Source organism: Physeter macrocephalus, chromosome 4 (assembly GCF_002837175.3).
Source record: "Physeter macrocephalus isolate SW-GA chromosome 4, ASM283717v5, whole genome shotgun sequence".
NCBI lineage: Eukaryota > Metazoa > Chordata > Mammalia > Artiodactyla > Physeteridae > Physeter > Physeter macrocephalus.
Window position 1 is genome coordinate 1,184,028 of NC_041217.1, and position 12,029 is coordinate 1,196,056.

The 12,029-nt window shown below is 60.7% G+C and overlaps 1 protein-coding gene across 2 annotated transcripts in view; it reads right to left on the reverse strand.

The window, feature by feature from the left end:
• The window catches only part of PKP1 (plakophilin 1), a 48,232-nt gene that overhangs the window by 11,850 nt on the left and 24,353 nt on the right, over window positions 1-12,029 (reverse strand). For both annotated transcript variants that reach the window (XM_024130740.3, XM_055083999.1), the window contains exons 3-4: window positions 4,071-4,465; window positions 1,100-1,244 (exon numbers count right to left, since the gene is read on the reverse strand). In XM_024130740.3, coding sequence (XP_023986508.1) covers window positions 1,100-1,244; window positions 4,071-4,465 — 540 coding nt within the window. The remainder of the gene's footprint in view (window positions 1-1,099; window positions 1,245-4,070; window positions 4,466-12,029) is intronic.

The following is a 12,029-nucleotide window of genomic DNA, read 5'->3' on the forward strand; positions in this document are numbered from 1 at the left end:
TCTGCTGAATATGATGGGGCCCTGGGCATCAAGCCTGAAATAGTCAAAACTTGCTAGAAAATCCAAGGAAAAAAATGTGTATTTAAAAAATTAAAATAACTGAAGTATAATGTGCATACAGAAAAGTGCACCTGTCACAAGTGTCCAACTTGCTGAATTATAACAGAGTGAACACAGAGTGTAACTACCACCCAGGTCAAGAAATAGAGCATTATAAGACCCCCAGAGGCTCCCCTTGTGCTCCAAGCTCTCCCACCACACCCCAGTTTTCTCTTCTCTCTCTCGTAAATAATTTTTAATGATGTTCAAGCCACCGACTGAGATGGGAAGCACTTTGCTCAGGAGGTCTGCCTGAGGGTGGTGACAGGCGGCATCGTACAGGGAGACAGAGAGACAGAGAAAAAAAGAAAGAGAGAGACAGAGAGAGACAGACAGTGACAGAGAAACAGAGAGAGACAGAGAGACAGAGACAGACAGAGACAGAGACAGGGAGAGAGACAGAAACAAAGACATAGAGAGACACAGGCAGAGAGAGACATAGAGACAGAGACAGACGAGAGACAGAAACAGAGACAGAGAGACAGAGACAGGGACAGAGAGAGAGACAAAGAGACAGAAACAGAGAAAGAGACAGAGACAGAGAGACAGAGAGAGAAACAGAGACAGAGACAGGGACAGAGAGAGAGACAAAGAGACAGAAACAGAGACAGAGAGACACAGGCAGAGAGAGACATAGAGACAGAGACAGACAGAGACAGACGAGAGACAGAAACAGAGAGAGGGGGTAGGGGGAGGAAGTTGAAGTGGAGGAAGACGTCCCTCCTTAGTGGAATCTGAGGAGGGGTCTCTTTGGAACCCGTGGCCGTCACCAAGTGTCTCTTCCACGACCAACAGGGGAAACACGGCCGAGTGGCGTCCCCTCCACCAGGGGCTCTGCTCCCACAGAGGGTTAAGATGCCCGTTCTGATCTCGGGCAGTGCCAGGCCCACTCCTAGCCGCAGGCAGCTGGGCTGGGGGAGAAGGAGCCAACGGCAAATGCCCCCACCAGCTCAAGTGCAGGGTCAGGCTGCCCCGCCCAGGCCCCGCCCAGGCCACTTACCTGCTGCTTGGCAGACTCATCCTGGAAGCAGGTGTGCTGGATGTAATAGGCCCCGATGACCTGGCACTTCTTGTCCTGGGAGCACAGGTACTGCACGGCCTTGGGGATGGTCAGCCCGCTGCACTCCATGTCCTCGCTGCAGATCCTGCGGGGACGGGCGGTGTGGGGTGTGGGAGGGTTACGGGGGCTTGGAATCCCCCTTGCGTGCCCGAGAGCCAGAATGAGGCAGCCCCAGGCCCCGCTGCGGACAGCTCCCCCACAGGAGGGGGAAGGCTCACCCCACCGTGAACACTTGCTGGGACGAGGCCCTGTCATGGGTTCATGTCCAAGCAGCAAGTTACCTCTCTGCCCTGAGAAAAAACTCGGCCCTATCCCTGAGGGGAAGCTCTCCACCCACTCTGCCATCTCATGTCTGTGCCTGGTACTGGGAAAACGGAAGAGAACGGCTGGGGGCCTGTCCATCTATCCATGTCCTGCCCATCTTCTCTCCAGCCACTCATCCATCCATCATCCACCCATCTTCTCTCCATCCACTCATCCATCCATCCACACATCCATCCATCTATCCATATATCCATCTTCTCTCCATCCATCCATTACCCATTTATCTACGCATCTACCCATCCATCATCCACCCATCTTCTCTCCATCCACTCATCCATCCATCCACACACCCATCCATCTATCCATATATCCATCATCTCTCCATCCATCATCCATCCATCCATCTGAGGGGAAGCTCTCCACCCACTCTGCCATCTCATGTCTGTGCCTGGTACTGGGAAAACGGAAGAGAACGGCTGGGGGCCTGTCCATCTATCCATGTCCTGCCCATCTTCTCTCCAGCCACTCATCCATCCATCATCCACCCATCTTCTCTCCATCCACTCATCCATCCATCCACACACCCATCCATCTATCCATATATCCATCTTCTCTCCATCCATCCAATACCCATTTATCTATGCATCTACCCATCCATCATCCACCCATCTTCTCTCCATCCACACATCCATCCATCCATCCACCCCCCCCACCCACCCATGCATCCGTCTCTCTCTCCTCCCTTCATTTCTAAGTCTAGCTAATCTTCTATTAACACAAAAATGCTCACACCTACACTCCTTCTTCCACCCTCACGGCCACTGCCTTCCTTCGGATCATGGTCACTCTCACGGGGACTGCAGTGAGACCCCCGCAACTGGTGTCTTCTCTGAGCACTCCCACCCGAGATGTTACACCCTTTCCCAGACGAGCAGTCTTAACACTCTGTTCACTGCGTTGGCCCCCTCAGCAGCTTTTCTCATACTGCAAGTTCAAGTTCGGACTGCTTCAACTGATATGCAAGGGCATGTGTTAGGTCGAACCACACTAAATGGCCGATAATCAGCTTTTCTGAGCCACAAACCTAGAACAATCATGTTCTAACCCAATAGTCTGGCTCTGCTGTGTCCGACACACTCTCTAGCCCTAATGTGGGTCTGCTCCGGCAAAACTGCTCTCTGCACTGAGCCCTGATCAGGGCTCAGGGGTGCCTCGTCCCTTCCCCTCACCATCCCCGTGACCCACTGAAGACCCACTGCCTTCCCAGGGTGCTGACGACAGGCTGCCTCCCCAGCTGCCTGGGTCCTGGGTCCCACAAGACAGCGGGGACAGCTCCTTCTTGGTACCCAGCCCTGCCCCCCTAGAAATCTTCCCAGCGTTTCTAGAGGGAGAAACACTCCTCATGTGTACCAGCCTCATGCCTTTCCATAGCAGGTGCCCGACTCCATTTCTGGAAAGATCACCCACGGGGCAGAGCTCCCCAGTCTCCCCCATCCTCACTGAGAGATTGTCGCCCAGAATCTGCCAGTCGAACGTCACCTCCAAATGGCCTGTCACTCACGCCCTCCATGGCTCACCTGACCATGTCCTCTTGGGGCCTCCAGTCTGGGGCAATGAGCCAGGGCCAGGCGCTGCCCTGGTCAGTCTCCATGGGAGAGAGGCTTCTCAGTCCTTCTCCGGAGCATCCTAAATACCCCTTACGGCCTTTGAGTAGCCAGGAGAGGGCCGGCTTTATAACGGCTCTGCTTATGATCGGGACAGCATGGTGAGTAGGGGAGGGCACAGGGTGTGGCCTCGGCTGTGTGGTCTTGGGCAAGCTACCTAATGTCTCTGTGCCTGTTTCTCCTCAGGTTCTAGCCTGGAAGGGCTCCGAGGGTTAGAGATGAAGATTGCAAGGCTCTTGGGCTCCACGGAAGGGGGTTAATCCCGCAGCTGCGGGACGGCCCCGGGCTGTCCTTCTCTTCATGGCTGACTCCCTGCTCTCACCACAGACCACACATGCTCAGTGAATGTCAAATACATGAATAAAGGACCATTCAGTGGTGACAGAGGACAGCTCTGAGGTTCATGGGGCTCTGAGCCCTGGAGGGCAGGCCTCAGGACCCTCGAGACACCGTGGCCATCCCCAAGCCACCCTGTGCCCAGGGCTCTCCATAGGACTCCCATTCCATCTCCTGCATTCCCACCCCTGGCACTAGATCTTACCAGTTTTTAATGTCTTTTGCCCTGTAAGATGAACCCGGCTCTTTCCCACTGTTGACCCCAGGGCACACTCCTTTGCTCTTTCAGAGCGTGGGGAGAGGTTTACACGCCCAAGCCCAGGGATTCTCAAACCCCGGCAGGGTCTCCGTCTCCTGCAGGCTGGTAACGCACACACCGTGGGCCCCTCCCAGGGTTTCTGAGCTGGAGGTCTGGGAGGGCCTCACGGGAGGGCCTCTCACAAGCTCCCCGGTGGCGCTGCGGCTCCTGGCCAGAGGACCGCAGGCCCAGCTAGCGTCTGGCTCTCCCGCCTTGTTCATTACCTGTGACCCCTGGAAACTCACACGCTCGACAGGTTTGTTCAGTGTCTCCACGCTGAGAACTTCCCGGGCTAACGGTCTGTCTCCCATGCCCCCCCCGCCCCCCATCCCCGCCGAGTGACACTCACTTGGAGCTGGCCATTGAGTGACCGAAGGACTGGTCCCTGGTGCAGGAGGCGGGCTGGACGTACACGGGGTCCTGCTTGGACACACAGGAGGGCGGGCGCACCGGGTACCTCCTGACCGCCTTCTGGCCGCTGTAGGTGCTGTAGATGCTGTAGCGGTTCTGGGCGGTCCTGGAGCCTTTGCCGCCCGGCGCGCCCTTGCGCAGGGTGCCTCGGGGGTCGCGGTAGAGGTCGGGCTCGCTGCGGCTGGCCTTGATCTTCTGCAGGAAGCAGATGTCGCTGCCGGCCCCGGGGGGATTGCAGCTGCTGCGGGGGTACTGCCGGCCCCAGGTCTCCATCTGGCTGTAGGAGCTGAAGCGCCTGTTGTCTGCCTCCCGCTTAAGGGTCCCATCGTAGATCTGGCCAGAGAGGGGGAGAGAGGCTCAGCCGAGGGTCCCGACCCGGGGTCCTGGGTCCAGCCGGCCTCGGGATACAGCCCCCCGCTGCCCCCGTGATGATATGCTCAGAGAATCCCGGGATGTCTGGTGTGGGGGGAACCTCGGCCAGCATCTCAGACTACTTTTCAAACGGCAGGCTGTGACCCGTTATGGATTATGAAATCAAGTCAGCAGACTGTGACCATCATTTTTTTTAAATGGGATTGAATAATATATACTGGAATAAAAAATATCAGAGTGCAGTGCAGATAGAAAGGACTGGGCTATAATGTAAAATGTACTTCATACTGTGGGTTGTAGCCAAAAGCGTTTGACAGCCACTGATCCGGTCCCAGTGGGCCCGGTCCAGGAGGGGAGTCAAAGGCCCAGGGAGGAGAGGGGCCTTCCTGCAGAGGGAAGGGCAACAGCGAGACTTGAACGCAAGCCCCCAGGCCCTCGCCCTGCCGCCCCGTGCACTTCCCAGACACCAGCAGCTCCTGATCGCCTTGGCCGCCTGTACTCAGCACAGGGAAATTTCTCCTACCCCGGCCAGGACTTCTTTCCACTGTTATTTCTCTGCTAAACTCCCCATCTTTGCCTCCTGTCTGCCAAGCCAAGAAGCAAATGGCAAGAGGCATTCTAGGGGGACCCCTCGAAGGCCAGAGAGGGAAAATATCCTGCTCCCTGGGCCTCCTGCTCCCATGGAGGCCGGCCCGGGGCTGCGGCAGGGGTGCGGGGCGGCCTCCTAGGCTGTGCCATCAGGCTGGCAGCAGGGGAGAGGTGGGCAGGGCTCAATCCAGCAGGAAACTCATAATGATGAGGCGCCCCCAGGGCTCTGTGCGAGCCCAGCTGCGGAGTCAGGTGCCCTGGGAAGAGGCTGCAAAGCCGGAGACTTGGAGGGAGCGCAGCCCTCACAGGGCCGTCCGGGGAGCTTTCCCAGGAGCTCACGGGCGGTGGGCCTGCCTGCTCTGACTTGTCCCGAGACTAGAGGATCAACATGCAGCCTGAGAAAATGTCTCCGCACAGGTGCCGACCTGGGACTCAGCTTTGCCAGGATGAGCTTGGGCCAGTCCAGCAGCCCAGAGCCCGCCCGCCCCACCCCGTGAGTGTGTGTGTGTGCGCGTGTGCGCGTGTGTGCGTGCCCACACACAGGGGAGTCGTCGGGTGGCTGGGAACTGCCCTCCACCCCAGATCTAGCCACCGGCCCTTGGCCGGGCCCCGTTCCTCTCTGCAGGGAGAGCCTTTGGAGCAGGAGACCGCCTGTGGGTCACCTTCCGTCAGCAGTGACACCCAGCTCTCAGAAGCCACCCGCTGTCAACCTTGGCCCAGGCGCTCTGGTCAGCCGCGCCCACGCGTGCAGCTATGCGCTCAGGCGGGCAAGGCCTTCACCCCCAAACTGGGTCAAGCCAGCCAACTCCAAAGGGAGCTGGTGTTCCCAGCGGGGCAGGGTCGAGGCACAAAGGGACAAGAAGAGGCAGAGGTCAGAGGGGAGGGCCGCCGTCTGACCGTCCTCAGGGGGCAACCTGCACAGCACACGAGAAACACGAGAAACACGCAACCAGGCCTCCAGGCCTCAGGCTGGCGGCCACACCCCACCCTCCTCTGGGGGAGGAAGATGACGTGGTGCCGTGGAGGGAAGGCTGGGCCCCCCTGGTCCTCAGTGATGACACTCCTGGTCGTCACCCCAGACCGTGACGCCGGAGAGGCCACACGCTTCCCCGGCCCAAACCCAGCGCACAGGCCGTCCTGCCGACGGAGCTCAGGGCTTGCTCTCCTGCCCTGGCCAGGGGTCGGGGGGCGCTGCCCACAGGGGCCGGGGTGCCGGCGGTGCTGCGGGAGGGCAGGTACGCGGGAGGCAGCGGCCCCGGGGGGCAGCATTTCTCAGCCACAGCCACATCGTGCACCCCACCCGGATCCCGTGGCACGGCCTGCTGGCGGGCCGGCGGTGGCCAAGCCGGCTGTGGATGACTCTCCCGCCCTCAGGACCTTTGCTGTCGCTTCGACAAGCGTGAGCAAGGGTTCCTCTCGGCCGGGCACCATCCCCTCCTGGTGCACAGGGGGGCCTGGGCTCCCCTCCAAGGCGCAGACAAGCCCTCCCAGAGCAGGCGGCCCGTGGCCTAGCTGACGCCTGGGCCCTTGGCCCCTTTTCTTCTATCTGCCTGAAATGACAGGGCCATTGTGGGCTCGGTGGGCTGAGACTTCTGCAGCAGAGGGAGACTCGGGGGCCAAGAACACAGGCTCAGGAGCCAGACGGCCTGGGTCGAGCTCTGCCCACGTCAACTGCCCGATGGGTGGCCTTGGGCTTGTGCGTCTTGGTTTCTTCATCGGTAACGTGGCATCCTTGTGCCCGGCGTGCAGGGCCGTTGGGAGAATTCGGTGCACGGGTGTTGGAGAGGCGCTGAGCACAGAGCGTGACGTAAACGTCCCTCTCCCGCTCAGACTGGGGACGGGCTGGCTGCCTCTGGGGCTTGCCGAAGGAGCTGCCGGGCGGGCACAGGACGGCCTGGGAACGGGGCGCAGGCCGGCTTCCAGGGCCCAGGCTGCTCCCTCCCCACAGCCACACAACAGCCTCCGCGGGTTTCAGAAAAACAGAGGAGACCGGTCCGCCCAGATGGGTGGCTTTATGATGAAACGGCCTGGCGTTTCTTCGCGCGGGCGATGTCGGCCTTCAGGCCGGGCAGTTCTTCACTGTTATCGGATGCCCCAAGCATTGTGGGATGTCTGGTGCCCTGGCCCCCAGGCCCCAAATACCGGTAACACCTCACAGCCACTGTGCCCAGTGAGAACAGCCCACACGCCTCCAAACGCCGCCTTGTGGGTCCTGAGCAGCCGCCGGGAGACCAGAGAGCGAGGCAGCGCGGCACGGCGCTGGCCAGGCCGGGGCTCCGCGCTCGCTCCCACGCTCAGAGAGTCACCTGCCCGCAGCGTCCTCTGCTGGGCTACGAAGGACAGTCACGCGCGCGCACCCCGTGCTCTGGTCATCTCACGCTCCCTTGGGAAACTCTGGCCTCGGGTGGGATGGCCCATGGATCTAAACATGCCAGAGGCTAGACTCTTAATTTCCCGGGAGCACAGCCGACCCCTCGGCCAGAGAGCAGGCTGGGCCGGGCAGCCTCGGGGACGCCTGGGCAGCGTGTCCAGAGAGACGCGTTTCAGCACCTGGAACCATCCAGGGAGCCTGCCGGAGCCCCGCCCTGCTCTGCTAGTGACTTTGGTCTTATAACCCATTTTCTCTCTCTCTCCCCTCCCTTCGTGGAAAAGGGGAATTTCGCCCCCCACTGAGTGCCCTCACCCCCGCCCTGGGCCCCCAGTGTAACCTCTCTTTCCATCCCTCCTGAAGTCAGCAAGCTCGCAGAGGCCAACCCTCTCATCTGCAGGCAAGGAAGCCGGTCCTACAGGGCGGCTGGGCCGAACTAAAGCAACAGAAGCCCGGGACCCAGGGCCTCAAAGCACCGAGTGCGGGCGGCCCCCCGCGAGCCCCCCTCGGTCTGCAGCAGCCAGGGGCGCGCCAGGCGGGCCCGGATGAAAAGAGGCTCTGTGTCTGCGGATGAGCCCTTTCTGAAACCAAGCTTCGCCAGGCAGGCGGGGCTGGACAAACCTGCTCTGGGCGGACACGCCCGGACCCTCCTGCCCGGGCGCGCTCAGAGAAGAGTCACCTCCAATGCCCTCCCGTGAGAGCCAGCGCGTGGGCCGCTTCACGGGGTCCTTGCCCTCGTGGCCCAGGGAGGGGGCTCCTGAGAAAGGACCCAGATCAGAGGCGCCTCAGGGACAGACCCCATCGGCCATTTCCCTGCACCTGCCACCCCACTCAGCACCCAGCCGGGCCCCCGGGGCAGCAGGCAGACAGCAGGCCTCCCTCCCCCTGGGGGTGCGGTCGGGATGGCACCGCAGCCGGTCACAGGCAGCAGGGGGCCTTCCCACGCTGCGTGGTGGCCCGGGGGGTCTGGAGGGCACGGGTCCCCTCCCAGCAAGGGCTCCCGGGGGGAAACTTAGGGCCCAGGGTGTGAGGGGCTCCCCCGGGCGTGGGGCGGCTGCTTGCTTGGCAGCTTGTGTCAGCGTGGGAACCACCGGCCTGAGTCACCAAAGGTGGGACCTCGGCCGGGGGGGAGTGACGGTCCCCGCCGCCCCCGGGCACCGCTCCCTCTCTGGCTAGGAGCAGGGGTCCCGCCCTGGGCCGGCCCTCCCCTCCTTCCCTGGCACGCGGCTTCGTGCGGAGCGTGGAGGCCGGACAGAGCAGCCCCTCGGCTCGGAGGCCCTGCCGTGTGGGCCCGGACGAGGCTGTGAGGGTACCCCGGCCAGGCAGTCCCTCAGGGCGGGAGGAGCTGCCCTCGAGAGTCCGTCACCCGCACCCGTGGCCAGCAGTGCCCACCTGGGGGGACCTCGGCTTGCAAACCGGACAACACTGAGGGAGGCCCGGCTCCCGGGCTCAGGGGAGGCACCACAGAAATCTGAAACTGAAATTCAGTGCCGGGGCTGGGCATCTTTTATCTCCTGAATGCTTTTAATGTGAAAAAGAAGACAGTTTTGATGTTCATTCTGAGAGGAGAGATTTCACCAGAGAGCTGGTTTATAATGGCGTGTCCCTTATAACCTTGTAGGGTCAGGACTGAACTCCCAGTGACCACGGCAGGAGTAAGAGTAATTGGGTAATTGAGAAGAGTTTTCTGAAGTATCTGGACCATGAAGCCCAAGTAGAAAAGAGCCTATGACACTCCAGACTGTAGCCTGTGGGTCTTTCATGCAGGTGCTGCTCTCTCCAGGGACAGAGGTCACAACTCTGGGGACAGAAGCCACCTGACCTCCTGGGCTCCAGGCTCCAAGTCTGCCTCTCAGGCCGGGGGCAAGGGTCAGGCCCACTGTGGCTCTTCCCGCTCCTGGCAACAGGGCGGGAACTGGGGGCACAAAGCGCGTCTGTGTGCCCCAGCACCTTGCCGAGAGCTGGCCTCCATGATATGTGATGTCTGAAAAAACAACGGTGCCAGTTCCAGCACCCAGCACCCAGCTGCTCCAGCATCCAGCACCCACCTCCAGCACCAAGCACCCAGCTCCAGGACCCAGCTCCAGCTCCCAGCTCTAGCACCCAGCTCCAGCTCCCAGCTCTAGCACCCAGCTCCAGCATCCAGCATCCAGCACCCAGCTCCAGCTCCCAGCTCTAGCACCCAGCTCCAGCATCCAGCACCCAGCTCTAGCTCCCAGCTCTAGCACCCAGCTCTGGCACCCAGCTCCAGCATCCAGCATCAAGCACCCAGCTCCAGCTCCCAGTTCTAGCACCCAGCTCCAGCATCCAGCACCCAGCTCCAGCTCCCAGCTCTAGCACCCAGCTCCGGCATCCAGCATTCAGCACCCAGCACCAGCACCCAGCACCCAGCCCCAGCATCCAGCTCTGCCTTCACATCCTGCTCCCTGTTTCATCACTAAACTGTGGGAGAAACTATTTCCTGAAACTCTGTTCTTGGACCTCTCCCCCTGCACACCTGAGATGTGGGCTTTTCTCAGCTCCTGACCCACCAGGATGGGTCTGGGGAACAAGGACCTCAGGTTTTGTACGTGGAAACCTCAGGCTTCACTTTGGGAAGTTCCCCCTGGCAGGTGTCTGCCTTTTCAGAGACAGCTCTCAACAGTTCCAAGAGGCAAAGGATCCCTGCACCCTCGGCCACCTCTCTCATGGGCTCAAGTGTCCGAGGCACGGTCCTCCTGCCCCCCAGAAGCCCCATGTTCTGTGGCCACTTTTGAACCCAGAGGCCGACCCCTTCTTCCCCGTGATGGCTCATCCCGGGGAGGGAAAAGTGAGGGCCCCTCCAAGGTTCCCACGTGAAAGAACTCCTGGAACCTCAAGGAAGTGCCAGCTTCCTGAGACAGCACACCTGAGCGTCAGGGAGATCCCACTGGGCTAGGCACCCCACCTGTGCAGGGAGACTGGGGGTGCCCCTGAACTGCCACCCGAGCCCTGAGCCAGGAGGCACTTGCCAGCCGTAAGAGGAGGGCCGGACACTGCAAGACGGAAACATGCTGAGGAGCAGATTCTTCCCTGGCCAAAACAGAGCTCCTTGGAGACTCCTTGGTGAAAAAACCACTCCCACTGAGGAGACAGCCAAATATTTCACAGGAAGGAAGGGATGACTGGCTGGACCCTCCAGGGCTTGGTGACACAGCGCCGACTGGAAGACGAGCCTGTGTGCGTGTGCATACACACACACACTCCACGTGCACACCTGCCTGCGTGGGACACACATCACTTGGCTGGGGGTGGACTCAGGCGGGTAGGTCTTTGGAAGTGCCTTGAGCTTATCCTAAGAACCCCATAGCAGGCGTGGTACTTCACAGTTTGTAAAGAGCCCTCCCATTCATCCTCTTGCTGGAACCTCACAGTCTCCCCCGCCTGGCCGAGGAGGTGCCAGGACAGGCAGCAGCATCTGTATTCTCTCTGAGAGCACCTTTTAAGCTCGGAGAGCTTGAGGCCGGGCCAAGGCCATGAGGCTAAGACGGGGTAGACCCTGAACCAGGACCCAGGCCTCCGACCTTCCCGGTGTTTGTCCTCCAGCCACTTGGCCAGCAGAGTCTGGTGACATGAGGGAAGTCTAAATGGCCCAGAGCTTCTGCAGGACAGGCTCCACCACCACCTCGGGCTACTTGCTGGCCCGTCACCTAGAAACCCCTCCCCAGAGCCCCAGACACAAGAGATGCCCGCTCCTCCCCTTTGGCTGACGGTGGGAAACGCTTAAGAAGAGTGCAGCTGACCGGCTGTGTGACACGTGATAAGGCTCTGCTGCCCACAGAGCCCGGCTGGAAGGCCCTCTGTCCTGAGAGACGCCTACGGGCGAGGCGGCCTGTGACCACAGCAGGGCTGGCCGGGGGGGTCTCGAGAGGGAGGGCATGGAAAAGTGAGTGCGGGCCCCCACGCCCCGCACCCATGCTTGTTCCTGGTGCACACAAACTGCCCTGAGAAATCAGGACATCACGTCACGACCGCTGACTGAGGCCGAGCCCAGAGTCTCCTGCAATGAGCCGAGTCTTACTCAGCTTCCTGGGGCTCTAGAAGCTGAGCCACCTCCCTCCTAGCCTCGGGGGCAGTCAGAGGGAGGAGAAGGGCCTGCCCCGAGCCCCCCAGCTCCCTCCAGGCCTCCTCCCGTGGCACCTCGCCCTTCCCCCAGCTCTGTGGGCCTCCCAGAGCTGCTTAGGGCTGCGGGGAGATCGGGAGAGCCTGGGGTCTCCCGCCGACCCTCCCCAGGAGCAATTGATCCTGCAGGGCTTGGTGCCCGGCAGGCCCTGGGTTAGTACAGAGGGCCACAGACCTTGGCCGGAAACCTCATCTTTAAATGCTCCATTCAAGGGATTTCCCTGGTGGTCCAGTGGGTAAGACTCTGCGCTCCCAACGCAGGGGGCCTGGGTTCCATCGCTGGTTGGGGAACTAGATCCCACATGCATGCTGCAACTAGGAGTTTGCATGCCACAACTGAAAAAGAAAAAACAAAAACCATGCCACAAAGAAGATCCCGCATGCCACCACTAAGACCTGGCGCGGCCTAAATAAATAAATATTAAAAAA